General features: G+C 47.7%; 1 protein-coding gene across 7 annotated transcripts in view; it reads right to left on the reverse strand.

The window, feature by feature from the left end:
• Positions 1-21,609, reverse strand: part of LOC127046423 (C-type lectin domain family 4 member F-like) — a 167,724-nt gene that overhangs the window by 32,095 nt on the left and 114,020 nt on the right. For 2 of the 7 annotated variants that reach the window (XM_050943438.1, XM_050943439.1), the window contains exons 8-9: positions 6,784-6,941; positions 3,133-3,205 (exon numbers count right to left, since the gene is read on the reverse strand). The exons of the other annotated variants lie outside the window; for them this stretch is intronic. In XM_050943438.1, the coding sequence (XP_050799395.1) occupies positions 3,168-3,205; positions 6,784-6,941 (196 nt within the window). In that variant the 3' untranslated portion in view covers positions 3,133-3,167. Of the gene's footprint in view, positions 1-3,132; positions 3,206-6,783; positions 6,942-21,609 lie in introns of those variants that run through there. 7 annotated transcript variants of the gene reach the window in all.

The raw sequence follows: 21,609 nt of genomic DNA on the forward strand, positions 1-21,609 counted from the left end.
GCTCACAACACAACCGCTCCATGAATGACAGCCAACAGTGATGTAAGTAACCCGCAGTGTCTAACTCTGTAGTGTAGACCAAGCCAGAGGGTGAGATTCTGCCACTTTTAGTCACTATGAGAAGTACCTTAATTTGCAGCTGGTCCCCTTGAAATGAATGAGGCTGCTTGTGGGGGAAAGTGTAACCCAGTGTGGATTAGCATGGCAGAACCCAGCCCTGCTGCACTGGGTGGTTCTTGTAAGCTAGCTTCCATCCTCAGCCAATGTGAGAAACAACATTTGCAGTGGAGGAAAGGGGGGGTTTCCTGTTAATAGCAACTTCCGCCCCAGCCTACTGTTAACCTCAGGAGAACATGCGTTTGGGCTTTCTTTGTGCTTGTTAGAGAACATAAGAACATAAGAACATAAGAACGGCCATACTAGATCAGACCAAAGGTCCATCTAGCCCAGTATCTGTCTGCCGACAGTGGCCAATGCCAGGTGCCCCAGAGGGAGTGAACCTAACAGGTAATGATCAAGTGATCTCTCTCCTGCCATCCATCTCCATCCTCTGACAAACAGACGCTAAGGACACCATTCCTTACCCATCCTGGCTAATAGCCATTAATGGACTTAATCACCATGAATTTATCCAGTTCTCTTTTAAACTCTGTTATAGTCCTGGCCTTCACAACCTCCTCAGGCAAGGAGTTCCACAAGTTGACTGTGTGCTGCGTGAATAAGAACTTCCTTGTATTTGTTTTAAACCTGCTGCCCATTAATTTCATTTGGTGACCCCTAGTTCTTGTATTATGGGAATAGGTAAATAGAGGAAAGGGCAGAAAGGCAAAGAAATATATGTGGGATATGGCAGGAGATTCCCATGCTTCCTGTTTCCTTAGGCTCAACCCTCCCTATCCAGCATCGGTCATCTGGGAGGTTTGATCTTCCCATAACGGGTCCCACCCACCTTGAATAACGAGGAATCAGTCATGATAAGGTGAAAGACAAATGAAGTGTATTGAGGGACTGGTATGAATGGGGCAAAGAAAAGGAGGGAGTAAACCTTAAAATTATGTAAGACAGTGATTTTCCCAAAATAAACCCTATAAACAGGTAAGTAAACCCCTTAATAGAAACCTCCTTCTATAGATCAAGTGTCGATTGTTGCCTGAGACCTCAATCCTCCGGCTAGTTGAAAGCCATTGGAGAGGAGCTCCAGAGAGTCCCGGGATGTTCCTTTGGGTCTGTAGAAGAGCAGATGGTCCATCGGGGAACAGCAGCTGAAGGTGGGTGATGGTAGGTGGGATGTGGCTGTCTGTCCGTCTCTTCTCCTTGGAGGTGATGACAAAGTAGAAGCAGAGCTGTGGAAGGAAAACCCGAGCCCCCTCTACCACTAGGATGGGGAGGTGAGTGCAAGTCAGACCCTCACTGTCACTCAGATGGACAGCAGCTGAGCAGTGCTCGAGGCAGACTTATAGAATCTGGCCTTAGAAACCCCATAGAAGGAGCAGAAAACCCCTTTTGGGAAACCTTGCCGAAAAGGCAGTAAAAACCAGTTCTGTTCTGAAGTTGTTTATCACTTCTGAGGAGAAATAAAAGGCGCAAAAACTGCAATCAGCTGGATCACATGGGCACAAACTCCATGTTGAAAATCAATATGGGATCCTGAAATTATACCAAACATACAAAATGGACATAACCCAACAATCCCCTCCTTGGAGGAGTTATAGTGATAAGCATAACTACTGCAAACTACATATAGAACAGATACTTAAACTAACAATCCCAAGGCATTAATATCAAATGGTACCCGTGGTGTCCTCTTACCTTTTCCTTTTTATACATACAGAAGCCAATAACTAACATAATCAGATATCGTCATAATCAGTTATAACAAGTATTTTATTCCAATTACTGATAGTAAAAGACAAAAGCCATCGCTTTGTGACTGCACAAAGCCTATCTGAAGAACACCCCACCCCTTGACTTTTCCGCCTTTATCTGTCGGTTTGATGATTTCATCTAAAATGCTATTTGGGTCCTTGGCCTCTGTCACTTTCTCCACCAATTCTTCCCCTAGAGCTAAATGTTCCTGGGTTAAACAGAGGCACTGCAGTGCGTATCCCAATGTTTTGATGATATTTAACACACTCTCCAGAGACAAACTACTGCTAATTTCTTTTATTTTACAGTTTACAGCCTGCCTCTGACCGGGGGAATCTATAGCGCACCCAGGACAATCTTCATTGTGTTTCTCTCTCAGGCAGTGCTTGATGATTCTGTGCACAGCTGCTCGCACCATTGCACACATCACAGTTTTACGGTTATGAACTTGCACAGGCTTAATACCAAATTTCTCCCTCAACTTTAGATAGTACAGGCCTATAGAATAAGCATCCCTCCCTGCTTCGGCATTGTGTTGAGCATCTGGCTTTGGGTCTGGGTCAAAACAGATTGGGCCCAATCCACTCAGCCCTTCGGAGCTGTCGGTGTCCAGAACCGCCAAGTCCTCTGAAGAACCATCGCTCAGCTGCTGAAAAATGTACGGTAAGAAATACGTGTAAGGCATCTTTGTACTTTTTCATAACATGCTTTTAAAACCTTTTACACCATGTGTGAAGGGACCCCTTCCGCATGCAGCTTTTAGAAACAACAAACAACAACAAAGGCAATATGTCTCTGCCGGCTGATCCAAAAGGCTCTAGCCAACCAAGCACCAGTGATCGGGTCCCTGCCAAACCATCCCTTGAATGTTCTTACATACAACTGTCAAAGTCAGACTGAATTCATTCTACTTCTACAATATACTTCATTCTACTTTCACACAACATACCAGTGCCTCATCTCCGTACAGGGCATTGTTTGATTCGTTTTGTGGAACTGATGTGAATGAAATTGGTTTTAGTTATTCACTGTATCATTGTAACTTCTGTTCACCATTTATTTACAATTGCCATTTTGCCTACATTGTAACTTCTGTGCACTATTGTAATTCAAAACCCATTTTAAAATACTTACTCCATTTTGTGGAAGGTTTGTGCTGCAGCCCCCATTTTTGCAAGCCATGCTGTAAAATTTTTAGTCTAGTTTAAATGTGTGAATGAGGTATGTATGGGTGATAGAATCAATCTCCAGCGCCAAGCCCGTCCTGTTGAGATAAAGAACAAATACCAACGGCTGAAGACCTAGACAACAGCCCTAAGCAAAGTAAGAAGCATCCACCCTAAAAAGAAAAGGACAAAAGAAAAAACAAAAGGAAAATCAAAGCCAGGTCCGAGGCTGAAAGTCACGCCTGCAATTGATGGGTGATCCAGCACCAAACCCAGAGGCGACATGACAGAGCAAGACCTATAGACTTTGAATCCAAACTAAAAGTCTATAAAAAGGAAGGGTGAGATGAGAGACTTTGGGTAACGCTTTGCTATCAACATCAAGGGGCATCGGTGCGCTCCCAGCAGAGACCCGGCTCCTCCTCGTGCTCAGCTTTCCTGGCCAGTTAGCTGCCATGAGCTATGATCCCAAGCTGCGAACTCAAGCCACGAACTCAAGCTACAATCAGGACTGATAGCTATCCAGCAGCTGCAGAACATTTGGTGTGTGTGTGTGTGTGTATGTATAAGCATTGAGGTATTTTCTAGTAGTTATAGATCAATAATAAATGTGGCATCTTTGTCTTGACCCCTAAAACGATCCTGTGTGGGTTTGTCTGTACAACAGTTTGGGCTCTCCTGGCCGGGGTCTGGAGTCTCAAACAAATCTTGGCCCAGCGGTCTGGCCTCATGTTTCTCCACCGCATCGTTCTTGTGGGTACAGGCATCATTAGCTATCCCTGTTTCCCCTCTCCCATGACCCATCTCAAACACTCTTCAGGTCCCATAGCAGCGACCGTAGAACGTCTCTTCATGAGAGGCTGGACTGCTGGTGTTGGCCAGGGCCTTCTAGGTGCAGCCATCTTTCGTCATCAGACCTGTTTAAATAGAAGCTCCTCCTTATCTTATCTTACCTCTGATCCACTGGCTCACAAAGGCTGTTTTTGCTAACAGGGGCTTTGCTGAAGAAGCACGCTGCTTCAAATTGTCCTAACTAAAAAATGACCAATGTTAGTCTAAAACATAGGGGAAAATTCTTTTACCATTACAAATTACTTTCATAAACAGGTTCACTGTGTTTTTAACCCTGGGATGTTTCTGCATGCACACTTTTTATTGAAATGTAAACGTGCTAAATGAAGGAATGTGTCTTCAGACAGGCTTCTCTTTTCAAGTGTTTATTCCTTTACAAAACTTAATATAACTTTTCACTTGTATTTGTTAAAAAGTGGAGGAAGAAGCAACCTTCTTATCTCGGATCCACTGACTCACAGATGCTTTTATTGCTAACAGTGGCTTTGCTGAAAAAGCATGTGTCACCGAGTGTGGGGGAGATAGGTCCCTGCACCCCCCACTTCCTGCAATTCACCGTGACTCTGAGTTAGCCAGCCAGTAACACAGAAGGTTTATTAGACGACAGGAATGCAGTACAAAACACAGCTTGTAGGTACAGAAAACAGGACCCCTGAGTGAGGTCCATCTTGGGGGGCAGGGAGCCCAGACCCTGGTTCTGGGCCTCCCTCCATTTCCCCAGCCAGCTCCAAACTGAAACTCCCGCCAGCCATCCCAACCACCCACACACCTCAGCCCCTTCTCCAGCCTTTGTCCAGTTTCCCAGACAGAAGGTGTCACCTGGCCCCAACCCACTCCTGGGCTCAGGTTACATGCTCATGTATCATCCCTTAAGTGAAGTCACACTCTGGTGTCCCACTACCATCCAGCACCAATGCAGACAGTACCAGTAAACCCCCCACGCAACATTACCAGGTCAATACTCCCCACTCACTGCTCCATCATACCGCACTGCTTCAAATTGTCCTTACTAAAAAATGATCGACATTAGTCTAAAACATAGGGGAAAACTTTTTTATCACTATAAATTGCTTTTATAAACAGGTTCTCTGTGTTTTTAACACTGGGATGTTTCTGCACGCTCACTTTTTATTGAAATGCATATTCAAAAGTGCTAAATAAGGGACGTGTCTTCATATAGGCTTGTCTTTTCAAGTGTTTATTGCTTTACAAGACTTCATATGTCTTTCACTTCTATTTGTTAAAAAAGTGGGGGGAGAAGCAGCCTTCTTCTCTCGGATCCACTGGCTCACAGACGCTGTTTTTGCTGCTGCTTCAAATTGTCCTCACTAAAAGCAGAGGGAAAAGCTTTTACAAACTTTTTGTTAGCAAGGGTTTGTGGCTTTAACCCTGAGGTGTTTCTGCATGCTCATTTTTTATCAAAACACAAGCAAAAGTGCTAAATAAAGGGCTGTCTCTTCATACAGGCTTGTCTTTTCAAGTGATTATTCCTTTACACAACTTAATATCACTTTTACTTGCTTTTGTTAAAAAGTGTGGGGGGAGGAAGCTGCCTTCTTATCTCTGATCCACTGACTCAGATGCTATTTTTGCTCACAGCGGCTTTGCTGCCACTTCAAATTGTCCTCACTGAAAAATGACCAATGTTAGTCTAAAACATAATGGAAAACTTTTAAAAACTGGTTTGTTACTAAGGGCTTATGGTTTTAACCTTTATTAAAGCCCCTGTGTAAAAGGGCAACATGGCAGGAAAGATGCTTGGGGTCTGTTTTTTTAATTAAGAATAAGGCAGTTAAAGGGGGTGGGGGTGGGAGATAGCTCTTGTTTAAAAGCCGTAGGACTATCGGATTGGTTCAGGAAAAAGTACTTTATGACCCAGCTGTAGAACAGCATCTGATTGGTCCAATCCAAAGGTGAAGACAACTATCCTGAGGGGCTGTGAACCTGGGAAGTCGCCTCTTTCTTCAGGAACAGTTGGAAGGGTAAGATCTCTCTCTCTCTCTCTCTCTCTCTCTCTCTCTCTCTGACTCAACCACATGCTGTTTATCTTTGCCATTTGCAAAGGGGCTTTCTTTTCTCTTTTCCTGTCCTGTTCTCTCTTTTAACAAACCTTTATATGTTTCTCTTTTATTTATCTCTTTTTAAATGCTCTTTTCTTAACCGATCCTTGTATTTAATAGTTTAAATGGTTCTTTCTTAACTAACCTTTAAATTTTTACCATGAGCTTACTAAATAGTCCCTGCTTTAGTAAATGCCCTGTTTTGCCATATGTTCTTTTTTAACCTATTTTTCAATATTATTTAATATTTTTAAATGCTCTTTCTTAACCTTCCCTATATTTAATACACCTTTTACATTTATCGCAAATATTTTTATTCTTTAATAACATCCCAAACTAGTCTTTTAGAAACACCTCTCCTTCTCAACCTCACCAAAAATCTCTTTTCTTTAACAACTTGCCTCTATTCTTCCAAACTATCCCTTTAAAAACAAAAATCTTTATTTTTCTTTAAGTTCTCTTTCTATTCTTTAATAACACATCAAACTAGGCCTTTAAAATCATCTCTCCTCACTAAATCTAACTAAACAATCTTTCTTTCCTTTTTCCCCCCTAACACTTACCAAAGCTTTCTTTTATTAATCTTTAAGCTCTCTCACTCTATTCTTTCAACCTTTTTCTCTAAACAATCAATCAAATGTTTCAGAGCACAAGCAGGCAACATTCTCCCTATACAAACAATAAATAATCAAACTTTTTTTTTTCAAAATGGCCAAAGGCACCAAACCTTCACAATAAAAGAAATGAGAACGGAGGGCGGGACAAAAGTCCTAAATGCGGTCTAGAAACCGGTTAAAAAATACATGGTGATGAATACTAACGAGGTATATACTACTCACAACCCAGCCTGTCCATGGGCATGCTTACAAATCCACCGGAAATCAGAGTGCAGTGGGCATCATTCCACAAATTCTGGTTGTTTGAGTGGGACTCAACACAGTCTTCTCTGCCTCTTGTCCCCTTATGCCAGTTGTCTGGCTGATTCTCCTCCCAGAACCTACAGATCAGAGTGTTAATGTCTCAGTGGAGAACCACAGCCAGTTCCTGAGCTCACTTCTGCTCTGTGGACTCTGTTGTTGGCAGGGGAACAAGACACTCAGCAGTGACGTGGTGAAGCGATGCACCCCCTGGTCACCCCTCAGAGTTCTCCACAGCTCTTGTGACCATGGTATCAAAGGGCTTCTGATGGCCGGGGATAGCAACGGCCCTGCGCCTGACAGGCCAGCAAAGAGCCAAAGTCAGTGTGTGGCTCCAAATGCTGAGCAGCAGCAACTCAGATCTCAGTGCCCAGAACCAGAGCAGGTGGCACAGCACGTCCCAGGCACCCCCCGAGATGGGAACGCAGGAACGGGAAGAGAGGGCAGCGGGGGTCAGTCAGTAACTTCTCCCTGGCCCTGCTTCTGGGCCTCGTCCACAGCCCACTGAGGTCACTGCACCGACTGCAGCTGGCTCTGACCATGCCCCTGGCCCCACAGCCTCCCCTTGCCCAGCCTGCCAGAGGGAAGATCGCAGTGCAATCCCAAGGAGAGCGGGAACCTGCCTCATCCCACGACTTCCATTCTTGTGAAAAGTAATAGAGGATCCCACAGTAAAACCTCCAGCCCCTGGAGAGCTTTGTCAGCACGTCACCTAGGAGCAGAGACTGTGGTGAGATGCCCGGGCTAGTGTCACAGGGAAACACGCAGGGAGCTCAGGTATCAGAGGGGTAGCCGTGTTAGTCTGGATCTGTAAAAGCAGCAAAGAATCCTGTGGCACCTTATAGACTAACAGACGTTTTGGAGCATTAGCTTTCGTGGGTGAATACCCACTTCCTCAGATGCATGTAATGGAAATTTCCAGGGGCAGGTATATATATGCTAGCAAGCAAGCTAGAGATAACGAGGTCAGTTCAATCAGGGAGGATGAGGCCCTGTTCTAGCAGTTGAGGTGTGAAAACCAAGAGAGGAGAAACTGGTTCTGTAATTGGCAAGCCATTCACAGTCTTTGTTCAATCCTGAGCTGATGGTGTCAAATTTGCAGATGAACTGAAGCTCAGCAGTTTCTCTTTGAAGTCTGCTCCTGAAGTTTTTTTGCTGCAGGATGGCCACCTTAAGGTCTGCTATAGTGTGGCCAGGGAGGTTGAAGTGAAGTGGCCAGGGAGCTCAGGGTTTCTAGTGCTGCATTTCCCCGGCCCTTCAGCTGCCCCAGCCCAGGGAACTTCTGAATCCTGATTCTCCAGCATCACAATAAGTAACTTTCATGGCCCAAGGAAGGATCCCAAAGAGCGCTGCAGAAAACAGACACCAGAGGGTCACTGCCCCAGCACTGAAATGCAGCTGCATCTGGGCTGGAGCATGGGCACTGGTCCCAGTGCAGAGCAGCACGGCTGTAATGGGAAAGGGGAGACTCACTGTTCAGCTGAGCTGGCAGGGGGAGTTCAGGAGGGGGAATGTAGCTGCCCAAGGTGGAACATCCCCTGGTTCTGCATCAACATCTTTAAATGATCATAAGTGGTGAAGGTCTTGGGTCTTTTGCACTTTGGCATCTCCCCCAACACCCTGCCGGGGGCGCTGGCTCAGGGATGGTTCTGAAAGTAACACCCCATACGCTGAAAAGCCAGGGTCACTTTTTGCCTGTGACCTGACAGGTTTGGAGCGTCTAAGAAGAGCTGATAGCTGGGTGCTCCCATTAGGCTAATGACACCTAGGGTGTAATTTAACTCCACACTGATCACCACGGTGTGGGCACAGGAGCAGCCACTAGTGATTTTCAATGGAAGAGAACTCGGGGCTGGGGAAAGTCGCCGTGTTGTCAGCCTGGGAGCCTGAAATCCTCCGTTCATCCTCAGCACCAGCAGAAACGGCACCAGCCAGCACTGCAGCTAGTACTTACTGCAGCGACCTTGCACTGCTGCTCGCGCTGCACTGACGTTGTCCAGCTGGATCTGGATTTCTCCATATGCTGCACTGACGTTACCCAGCTGGGCTTTCAGCAGCCAGACTCCTGCCTGTGCTTCAGCCAATAGCTGCAGACCTAGGAGAAAGTCACAGCGACGTCAGTGGAGATGCAGAACACTTGATTATCAGCACTTGCAATAGAGCAGCAACTGCAGGCCCCTGTGTGCCAGGCGCTGTACGGACAGGAGGGGACAGTCCCTGCTCTCAACAGCTCACAGTCAAAATAGACACGAGGTGGGAGAAATAAAGGATGATTTTACCGATGGGGAACTGAGGTGCAGGGAGAGGTGCCCAAGATCACACAGGAAGTTTGCAGCAGAGCTGGGAATTGACCCCAGCTCTCCTGAATTCTAGCCCTGTCCCCCCAATCTCCCCAGCCACCTCTTCCCAATTGCTCCCCCATTGTGAGCTGTGAGTGGGTCTCCTGCAGCATGGGGCAGACCTGGGGGTGCAAGAACATCCGTAGCCCTGAGCCTGGGCCCTGGGCTCCAGGCTGGGATTTTGAACAGCCCAGTGTTCAGGTGAGTTCTGTGCCAGGGTTCAGTTCAGGCCCATTTTCTGACTGGACGCTGAATAACCTGATCAATAGACGGGTTTGTATGTGCAGCCCTGTGCCAGACAGACAGACAGTTGTGAGACATGGCCACAAGGGGGCGATCTGCCTCCAGCAATGGGACTGTGGCAGGTACCCAAATTATTGGAGCTGCACAGGGAGGGCACAGGGACTGGGGGGCAAATTGAGACCCACAAGTGCAGCTCCACTGACATCCTGCTTACACCAGGCTCTGAATTCGGCCCTGTATGTCTCATGAGCTGCATCCGTCTTTCCAGCCAATGCAACCCTGACATTACAGGGGCCAAGGCGTAAACTATGGAGCGAAGGGAGCAACAGTGAAAGGACGGAAGATGTTGACCACTAGGCATCCTGCATAGGAGCATGGGGCGGATGCAGCCAGCCTGCCACTGCCAGGAAGGGAGCTAGGAGGGAGCCTGGAGCAGCCACCCATTCCTGGGAACAGAGCCTCCGTTGGCAGAGGAAGGTGCAGAGCAGCAGCTCGTTAAACAGGGGATGGGACCACCTGGCATGGAAGTGTATGGAGGGGAGCAGGAGGATGCCAGGCACCCACCGTCCCTGTAGGCAGGAGAGTGCTCAGCTTCCAGGCCAAGGGAGGGGAACTGACCCTGATGTCTCGTCCTGCGACTTACTGTCCGATCCCTTTGCTGACACGTCCAAGGTGTTGTCAGGCTGTGGAGAGACTTGGAGCTTCTGCACCGCTTCTTCAACCACTTGCAGCTTGCTCTATGCCTGGAGATCTAGAAATTACACTTCTGAAGGTCAGTGACTGAACCGAACTATATCTGGAGACCAGCCATGCCCAGAGAAGAAATAGGAGGGCGTCAGATCCTTGGAGCAGGGAGCTACAAACTCCAGCAGAGCCGATTGAGATGAAATCTCAGGAACAGACGCCTCAGGAGGTTGTGGAAGCCCCTTCACAGGAGGTTTTTAAAAGGAGGCTAGAGACGTCTGTCTGGGATGTTTCAGACACAACAAATCCTGCATCCTGGCAGGGGTTAAACTAGATGCCCCTGGTGTCCCTTCTCACCTGATGGTTCTGTGATTCTCTGATCTCATTTTTCTGTGTGTTTGTGCAACACCTAGCACTATGGAAAGCAGGACCCGGGTGCAGCTTTCTGGGCACTGTGGCCGTCCAAGTGCCGATCCTGACGGCTCTGCTCCTGGTGTGTCTCAGGGGCCTGTCTGCTAACTGTAGGCCCAGACTCCTAGAGCTGTTCAGGCCCCAAACTCCCAGTGATTTCAATGGAAACTGGGAGCCAAAATGCCTCTGAGGATCCGGGCTTGCAAGGTTAATGGTCAGCTGCTCAGATGGTGTCAATCTGACTTCAGAGGAGCTACTTTGATTTACACCTGCAGAGCATCTGTCCCTAAAAATCAGCCTTCACTCCCCTTAGTGCTGCAGAGCCAACACAGCGATGCCCCAGGGAGCCAGTTTCTCTTCCAGCTTGTGCATCATCAGCAGACCTGTGATCTAAATGCTGTCTGCGATATCTTTCCTGCTTTCCGTCCATCATACATCTTTGGATCCTTTCACAGCAGTATCTGAGCACCTCACAGCCTTTAATATATTACTTAATGTCACACGACACTCCTGTGAAATAGGGAAGTCTCCTCCCCCCGTTTTACAGGTGGAGAACTGAGGCAGAGACAGGTCTCATAGACCTTACAGCCAGAACGGCCCATCATGATCGTAACTGACCTCCTGCAGGCCACAGAACCTCGCCCACCCACTCCTGTAATAGTCCCATAACCTTTGGCTGAGTTACTGAAGTCCTCAAACCATGATCTAAAGCCTTCAAGTTACAGAGAATCCACTATTTACACTAATTCAGACCTGCAAGTGACCCACGCCCCAGGCTGCAGAGGACAGCAAAAAAACCCAGGGTCTCGCCAATCTGATTTGGGGGAAAATTCCTTCCCGATCCCATTGAAAGGTGGATCAGGGCCCAGTTAAATGGGAGACTACAATGGGTCATGGCCAAAGGTGAACTGTTAGGCTGGAGGGAGGTTACTTGTGGAGATCCTCAGGGATCGGGTTTGGGACAAATCTTATTTAACGTTTTCATTAACGACCATGGCACCAAAAGGGGGAGTGCGCTAATGAAATCTGCAGATGACACAGAGTTGGGAGGTATTGCCAGCATGGAGAAGGACCGCAATATTATACGAGTAGAGCTGGACGACTTTGACATCTGGAGTAGTAGAAATGGGATGAAATTCAGTTGTGCAAAGTGCAAGGTCATGCACGTAGGGATTAACAGCAATATTAATCCCCATCTTCTCCAAGTTGACTCATAATTTCCCATGTGGCACTGTATCAAATGCCCTGAAATCCAGATAGATGAGATCTTCCTCATTTCCCTTCTCTAAAAAATCAGTTATCTTCTCAAAGAAAGAGAAGGCTGATCTGGCATGATCTACCTTTTGTAAAATCGTGTTATATTTCATCCCATTTACCATTAACCTCTATGCCGCTAACTACTTTCTCCTTCCAAATTAGTTAAAAGACCTAGCATACAATTGAGGTCAGCCTAAAAGGTCTGTAGTTTCCCAGATCAGTTCTTCTCTGGAGGTCCTTCCTACTCACCAACACTCAATCTAAAATAAGACCATAACATAACAGAAGAACGGCCATACTGGGTCAGACCAAAGATCCATCTAGCCCAGTATCCTATCTGCCGAAAGTGGCCAGTGCCAGGTGCCCCAGAGGGAACGGACCTAACAGGCAATGATCAAGTGATCTCTCTCCTGCCATCCATCTCCATCCTCTGACAAACAGAGGCTAGGGACACCATTCCTTACCCATCCTGGCTAATAGCCATTAATGGACTTAACCTCCATGAATTTATCCAGTTGCCTTTTAAACCTTGTTATAGTCCTAGTCTTCACAACCGCCTCACGTAAGCAGTTCCACAGGTTGACTGAGCGCTGTGTGAAGAACTTCCTTTTGTTTGTTTTAAACCTGCTGCCCATTAATTTCATTTGGTGACCCCTAGTTCTTGTATTATGGGAACAAGTAAATAACTTTTCCTTATCCACTTTCTCCACATCACTCATGATTTTATAGACCTCTATCATATCCCCCCTTAGTCTCCTCTTTTCCAAGCTGGAGTCCTAGCCTCTTTAATATTTCCTCATATGGGACCCATTGCAAACCCCTAATCATTTTAGTTGCCCTTCTCTCAACCTTTTCTAGTGCCTGTATATCTTTTCTCAGATGAGGAGACCACATCTGTATGCAGTATTCAAGATGTGGGCATACCGTTGATTTATATCAGGGCAATAATATATTCTCAGTCTTATTCTCTATCCCCTTTTTAATGATTCCTAACATCCTGTTTGCTTTTTTGACCACTTCTGCACAAATAGCATCACCTCTTCTTGGGATATTTAGCCTGTGGAAGGCCCTTAAAAGCCTGCAGCCTACTTGAATCGACATTTAGAGTGAGAATCTGAGTCAGGAGTGACTCTAGTGCCAGGCAGGCATCCTGTGAAGAGATCTGGGAGCAGGATTTTCCCCCTGCCTAAGCATTTCTTGAGAGGGATGTTTAGGGCTTGTGAAGTTGTGACTTTATTGATATAAACTGGGACCATATAGAACATGGTTTGCAACCAAGGTCTTGGAGTGGCACCAAACCTTATGTAAAAAGGTGTCATATAAGGTGTCTAAGACCAGGTTATGGGTTGCTGGTTAGGATTATGCTGTCTGAATCATTTTGTAGCTGAAGTTATGAGTATTGAATCTATACTGTCTGTATTTCAAATTTGTGCTGTGTTTTTGGAAACATTCCAGACAAGTTGGTATTAGCTCTGACTAGCCTGCTTGATGGCCCATTAAGGACCATCAGCTACACAACTGACCCATTGAGAGAAGGCAGATACTGTTTGTAACTCAGCAGGGTGTGCAGGAATTTGCCCATGTGACTCCAGACTCCATTTTGCTGTAATTTTCCACAGTAAAGACAAAGAGGTTCTTACACCTGGAAAAGCCTGTATAAGGCTATTGCCTCATCTCCATCTGGTCTTCAATCCTGCTTCTTACCTCTGGAGGGACTTTGCTACAAGCTGAAGTTCTGCACAAGGGACTGATGACCCATCCCAGCTGGGGATGTTCTCCAGATACTTGATTTGAACTTGCAGTTTACTCCAGAACTTTGCCATTACTGCATGTAATTGATTCCATTTAACCAATTCTAACTTTCATCTCTATCTTTTTCCTTTTATGAATAAACCTTTAGATTTTAGATTCTAAAGGATTGGCAACAGCGTGATTTGTGGGTAACATCTGATGTGTATATTGACCTGGGTCTGGGGCTTGATTCTTTGGGATCGAGAGAACCTTATTCCTTTATTGGAGTGTTGGCTTTCATAACCATTCATCCCCGGGACGAGTGGGACGGGTGGTGATACTGGGAGACTGGAGTGTCTAAGGAAATTGCTTGTGTGACTTGTGGTTAGCCAGTGGGGTGAAACCGAAGTCCTATTTGTCTGGCTGGTTTGGTTTGCCTTAGAGGTGAAAAACCCCCAGCCTAGGGCTGTAACTGCCCTGTTTGAGCAATTGGTCCTGAATTGGCACTTTCAGTTGGGTCCTGCCAGAACTGCAGCATCACAGAAGTCCAGGCCCAAAGGAGTATTTTTAAGTGAGAAAAGGAACCTGAAACAACTTGTGAAATATGAAAACAACGAGGCAGTGAAATGAGGGGAAAATGATTCTTTGCAGGAGAAAAGTGGGGCTGACAGCAGCAGTGTGCTCAGAAGGGGCTTTCTACAGCATCCCTGTCTGATAACCCATCCCCAGGATGCTGGGCTCCTCACTGCAAAGCAGCCAAGGGGCGAATCACAGGGCAAAGCCCAAAGACTGTGTCTCCCCTGCACATTAAAGGGAGAAGACTAGAGCTGCATTCGAGCCAGGCTGTATATGTGGACAGAAGTAAGTGTGCTCGGTGTGCTCTGGATTTGGTCTCCCCAAGGTGAACGGCAGCTGCTTGCAGACACAAGACTTTCATCCCTGCCCACCCTGGTTAATAGCCATTGATGGACCTACCTTCCATGAACTAGTTCTTGTGTTACGAGAAAGAGTAAATAACACTTCCTTATGTACTTTCTCCACACCAGTCATGACATTATAGATCTCAGTGACATCCCTCCTTAGTCGTTTCTTTTCCAAGTTGAAAAGTCCTGGTCTTATTAATCTATACAAATATGGCAGTTGTTCCATACCCCGATCCCTTTTCTGAACCTTTTGCAATTCCAATATATCTTTTTTGAGATGGTGCGACGACATCTGCCTGCAGTATTCAGGATGTGGATATACCGTGGATTTATATAGAGGAAATAGGATATTTTCTATTTTATTATCTGTCCCTCTAAATGATTCCCAACATTCTGTTCACTTCTTTGACTGCCGCTGCACATTGAGTGGATGTTTTCAGAGAACTCTCCACAATGACTCCAAGATCCCTCTCTTGAGTGGAAACAGCTAATTCAGACCCCATCGTCTTATAAGTATAGTTGGGATGATGTGTTCCGATGTGCGCTACTTTGCATTTATCAACATTGAATTTCATCTTCCATTTTATTTTGCAGTCACCCAGCCAAAGCACTGAGAGGAGACTGTCTGGAGCTCCCATGTTTGTAACCTTCCCCCCTGAGCTCTGACCGGCTCCCCTCCCAGTGAATGTGGAACGTGCAAGGCTGCTCGTCCTTCCAGGAAACTTTCTTTACAGCCCCAGAGATGGTGACCGAGGCCTTGTCTACGCTACAAAGTGATGTCGGAGTTCAGCCACCAACGTTTGTGTATCGCTGGGCATGTGCCCACTTGGCTGCTTGTAGCAGGCTATAAGCTGCATTTAAAGTGATAAGTGCCTGAGGTAGAGCCAAATGCCAGCCTTTGTAATCTGGCTTTCCGGTGATGGCACGGAGTTGTGTCTTAAGGATCCCAATGCGACGCTCCACAACACCATTGCTGTGGGGCTGATAAGGGAGATGAACATGGAGCTGAGCGCCCCATTTGGTAACTAAGTCCTCAAAGCTACGACTGGTAAATGGAGGACCTCTCAGTTTGGATTTCAGAGGGAATTCCCCAGACTGCAAAAACTTGGAGTAAGGCTTTGTTAACTGCTGGAGCCGTGGACTTTTTCAACGGCAAGCAATAAGTCTGACGGGAACCTAAATCCACAACTACTAACCCCTTGGGAAACAATTTAGCCCCAGCTAAAGGGCCAGTCAAGTCTAACTGCCAATAATATCCAGATCTGAAAAACTGAGGGTCTAGAGCTCCATGGGCGACAACAGGGCAGGACGTACAACGAATTTCCTGGCACTGCTGGCAGGCGTGTATAACAGAATTGCAGTGCTGACGGGTCAAATCCGATTTACGGTGCCCGTGTACCGTGAGAATTTGATGGTGAGCTCATCCAGGCAAGTGTCCCCATTCCTCATGCATCCATACTAAGAAGGGATCTAGAGGGTTAATAGGAGCAATAGCAGACACCTCAGGGCTGCTAGGAATTTCACCCTTAAAGGCACGGAGACGCTGATCAAGGGCGGTATGAAGTGGGTTACTATCTGGCTGGTGAGAAGGACAATGGGTAACAAACCAAGGTAGTTTAGTCTTATACATAAGAGCGAAGACTTGCTCCCACAAATCATCATGGGCTCATGGCTGTCCCTCTCGAGTGGTACGGGGATGGACATGAGCAAGGTGGAAGGCAGCTAAAAGTATTCCCTGAACTTCAGCTAATTGGGCTGAAACATGACTTGGGAGAAGTTCAGCCTGGAACACATCACATCGCTGGCAAAGCATACCAGCACGGGGGGAAGGGACCATGCCCCCGTCGGATACGATCCACGGTTCAAACATACTAAGCTCAGCCAAACCAAGTTCCTCCTCAACTGTGCAACTTGAACATAACACCCACAGACTAAAAGCCTCCTGTGCTATAAACACCAACTTTTCCCACACGGCTGATGAACCGTGGAACTGAGGGGCCGGTGTAAATGATAACCAGGGAATAAGCTGCACATGAGGGCCTTGAAGTTTACCATGAGCTAATTTAGCCCAAGGGGCTACTAGTTGACTCCAAGAAGCATGTGTCCCACCGATCCATATCTATACTCCGGGCCATGAAAAGTGTGGGCACTGTGATACACCGGGTGGTCCTCTTTGGTGATTGCGGCGCTAACGCCGTGGGTCATAACTGTTAAGGTGATAAGGACTGGATTTTTGGGCTCCCACCGATATAGGATTGGTTTAGAATGAAGCCATGCTGCCAAGCTATTTAAAGCCTGATCAACCTCTTTAGTCCAAAACAATTTTTTGCTTTTGACAAACTGCTGAATGATAAAAAGGGGATCAAGTAGAGTAGCTGGGAGGAAAGCTCAGTGGTAATTAAAAATCCCAAGTATTCTCTGAATTGGTTTACGGGGGGGTGGGGGGTGCGGGGGGGTGAATCCCCACCTTAAACTGAGGCTGCAGCCAATGGTATGAGGCATGCTGAAGGACTTCCTCCTCAACATTAAACCCCAAAAACTGAAAGGAAGCTGATGGCTGCAAGCAGCTTTTTGGTCTGTTAACTTCCCATCCATCATCATTTAGGGCCTGAAGGACTTGACCGGTAAGGGTTTGCAAGGGGCCGGGGTTAGGACCACAGATAAGGATGTCATCCATATAATGGACGATTTCAAATCCAGGCTGGGGTGAAATGACGTGAAGGGTCCAGGTTAGGGCCTCAGTGGCGCAGGCGGGTGAATTTCGGTACCCCTGGGGACAAACGTGCTATTGATATTGGGCACCCTCATATGCAAAATTAAGAAGTCCTTGTGGGTCATGAAGGGGTATTTGGTAGAACATGTCTTTAAGGTCAAGGGTACATGCCCACTTGGCCTGCCGGTTAAGTAAGTCACATTCAATTGCAGGTAGATCCCACTGACTTGCAAAGGCGATAGCCTCAATATGCTGGTTAGCTGACCGATAGTCAATAACCATACGATACTCATTAGGCTTGTGGGGCTTTGGGATGCCCCAGGCACTGGACAGATATCGGCTAGTAGAGACACGCCAGATACGCTGAGCGCTTTCAAGCTGGGGTAGGAGCTGACTAATGGAGGTTTTTCCCTGAGGAGGAGTGGGGATAGGTTGGTATTTCCACGGGGCCGGGTTACTAGCACAAGGTTCATGAGGACTGGCAAGGGGAGTGACAGGTAGGGCGTCGACAACAGCTGAGGCCAATTTAAATGCCTTTAATTCGTTAATACCAAGAATAGCCTGGTTTCCCAAGAGAGCAGTAAACTGGACGGGGGTGCCCTGAAGAGTGGCTTTTACTTTGACTTCAGGTCGGGGATCGATGCTATTGATCCCTTGGACATAAACAATACGACCTATAGGCTTATGGGATATGGATGGGGGAATAACAGATACTTGGCACCCGTATCTAACAAAAATCGGACCTCCCGATTATTAAGGGTAGTTAAAGAAAAATACGGCCTGGTATCACAGAACCGAGTGTCGGCCGCCATTACGCACTCGGTCTCGCACCATTTCCCTTCTTTGGGTCCCCTGAGCAATCTTCCCACCCCAAAGTTATGGCCAGCTCTCTCTGCTGCGCGGGGCTTAGTTTACGGGCAACCTCCTTGCTAAATCCCCCTTTGTTAAGTAAAAAACCGAAGATTTTCCTCTCTATGTTAGAACGTTCGGGGTACCTGGGCTTAACCCCGGGGGCTGCTAGGGCTGCGGCCACCGTGGGTGGTTGGAGGGTAGGCCACTTTAAACGGTCCATAGCCTGGAATAATGAGGTGACTGGCCGACCCTGAAAACCTCGCATCCATAGCAGTGTACTAGTATCTCCGAGGGGGCTGCTATCAAGTGCTACATCTACTGCCTGCTCGTGTACGGGGATACTAGCAGGGTCAGTAACGTAGCAGTAAGCTTGGAATGGGCGCAATTGCTGCTGTGCCTGTATTAGACCCAGTGGGGTCTGTACAGGGTTCCACCAAATGAGGGATGCCCCTGTGATGGTATGAATTAACCTACGGGGGGTGGAAACACCCTCGGGGGGAAGCTGAAACACCTGCGGGCTATTCTGTGCCTGCAGGAATGCAGCTGCGGGGACTGAGATGGGCCAAACCGGGGCAGCAAGAAGCACCCCGCGGGCAGTTCCCCTTGACCAGGCGGCACTTTGGGAAAGTAGGGTTGCCTCCTCCTGGTCAACTAATTCCTGACCAAATTCTAACATAAGTCATCCTATCCATGCAAACACCGGCTCGTTTGGCTCTCGCCCTGTATCATTAATAAATTATTTCATTTCTGCTTTGCTGCGGGTGTGCCACTCGTAAGTGATGTTTTGCGCTCCAGTTGGGTCTACTTTGGTGCGGGTTAATTGCACTGGCATAGCCTTAACGAGACTAGGGGCTGAGTTCTCTGGGTTCACCTGGAGGGATAACAGTGACAAATCTGGGTAGAGCCTGGGGGCTGACGGGTATGGCGGCGGGGAAGACTCGGAGATTTTGGATTCAAGCGGAGAGGGAGAAAGTGGGATTTCGGGCTGTGGTGGGGCTGCCTCGGGAGCCTTGGGGGTCTCAATCATCTCTTGAGCGGTAGAGGTTAGGGCCCCCATGACAATAGTCAATTTATCTAAAGCCAAGCCTAGGATTTTATGATAGACACTAGCAACGGCTTCTGGCTTATATTGATCAGGACGGAGCTTTTTTGATATTTTCCCGTCCTCTAACTCCTGGATGAGCTGAATTACTAGCTCATGCGCAGGACCTCCACTCGGGAGTCTTGGAGGGTTAATAGTGGATGAACAAGTGCCCCCAGCCGCTTTTAAAATCTTTTGGGCATCTTTCCACAGCCGCACCGGATCAGTCCCAGCACCGGCCTCCCCTGACTTGATACAAGTCGGCTGATAACTGGCCTCTGTAGGGGTTAGCTGAAGGCCCATATGACACGTCAACAAACAACCTGCCACACCAACAGACAAACTAACAGTATAAGTTTGGCTCAAATAGCCAGTTCCAACAACACAGCTCCAACTAATGGCATCAGGGAGCCCCCGATCACGAAACATATGATACCGCAGATGATTGAATTCATCCTCAGGAGTTTTGTCAGTGGCCTTAGTTCGCCACAGACAACTGACATGCACGGGCAACGCAGAGCAATTTTCCTCACTCAATCCTGTTCATGACGCCATGTCCGACCCTAATGCAGGTTCGGTGAATCGTTTAATCGAGGGAGGAAAATTAAAACCAGACAAATGTAAACTTCAAAACACCACATGGCCATTTATTAACAGGGAAAAAAATCACAACTTGGGCTGGGGAGGACCACTTTCACCAACTAACAGGACTATTGGAACAAGAAACCTTTACACAACCTGAAGCAATTTATTTACATTTATCAACAAGGAACCAAATGCTTCAAAATTAACTGCTCTGTAAAACCAGAAAAACGCATATATCAAATAAAACAAAAAGTGTGCACACTGGCCAAATACTACTATTAAATGCACCAATTAACTTCAATAGCAGTTATTACAACAACTCAGCTCTTATATACCACATATACACAATTCACATCAGATAACAATATATATGCAGTTCTGTACCAAACAAGAGAGGGGAAAAGAGAAGACTCTAAGCAAACCACAGAGAGGAAAACTTAGAAAGCAAGTAGCGTATTCCAGGCGCAGCTGAGCAGCAGAACAGACACCAGAAGCAGACCGAATCCGTAGAAGATGACGTTGAAAAAGCAATAAAACGACACGTCCCGAGCCGGCTATATCCGGAGGAGACCCCTGGCAGAAGGGTTGATCAGGCCCTTCAGTCAGTACGTGGATACTCCTGCAGATCCTGGCACGAGGCAGGGTTTTATTCAAAGGCCCTTTTACACTTGTCAGGATCTGATTGGTCCCTAGCTCCTACGCCCTCCAGGTTCCCAGCTGTTGCCCCCTACGCAGATAGGATTTGCACACGGCCCACTAGAAGCTGCTAGAAGCTGCACCCAGCACACTAGCATAGCTTTGCACACAACCCTAATCTGACCGTTTGAACTGAACTATGATTGGTCAGATTGGGCCCCTTTGCCCACGGCACGCTGGTGTTATGCACACTGCACTAACCTGACTCCTGGGTTACCAGGCAGAAAAGCAGGAGACTGCACACGACACTAGCCTGACCCCTACGTGACCAGGAAAAAGAGCGGGAAAATGCACATGGCACTCTAATGTTGCACACCGCACCACGGTGTTGCACACAGTACCAGTGTGACCTTTAGATGACCGGCAATTGGCCATACAGACACCATGTTGGAAAACAAACCTTAGGGCTGCGACACTCACCAGGAGTGCTTGTGTAACACATTAACCTTTGATTCCACACGTGCCCCCTCTCATCCCATGTTACCGCCGGAGTAGTGAGCAGGGTCTGTCTCTTTGGACAGCAGAACTCCCACCCGCGGATGGTCACACCTAGGAAAAAGATGCAGATTTGGACAGTCGTGGATGTCCCAGGATAGGGTCGGCCTTCGGGGTGGGCGATGTGGGTGACTGCCCAGGGTGCCACTGTCGGGGGGGAGAGGACGTGGTCCGGAGGCAAAGAGCAGAACACAGGCCTGGCCCCACACTGCCCCCAGCCTGCCCCTCACCGTGCTTCAGCGGGATAATGCTGGAGGCCCCACAACACAAGTGGGCCCAGGACACAGAGCAGGACTGCCATGGCTGGGGGTATGCTAGGAGGGGAGAGGGCCCAGACTTCCCCAGGCCCAGCCCCTCTGCTGCACGACCTCCGACAGCCAACCGCACACGCCGCGCACGGGGATGATGCCTTTACGCTCTCACCAGAGCCCCACCCACAAGAGGGGGCCATAAAAGGCTGGGCCTAGGGGGCTGGAACAATGCAAATAGTGGGGTGCTGAGAGCCACTGAACAGAACTGTAAACCCTGCATGTGATGGAAACCGCAGCCCCCATAGATCCAGCACCTTTGGCTAGGCGCTGCCAACAGAGCACTCTCTTCCTCTTCCCACACGCCTCCTTCCCCCAGCCACCTGTCTCTCCCTTCCACCTCCTCCCCTCATCCAACCACCAGGCATCACTTCCCATTTCTATTTCTGGGCCAGGGCTGCTGTCAAAGGGAGGCTTTAACCCAGCAGGC

Source organism: Gopherus flavomarginatus, chromosome 3, assembly GCF_025201925.1.
Source record: "Gopherus flavomarginatus isolate rGopFla2 chromosome 3, rGopFla2.mat.asm, whole genome shotgun sequence".
NCBI lineage: Eukaryota > Metazoa > Chordata > Testudines > Testudinidae > Gopherus > Gopherus flavomarginatus.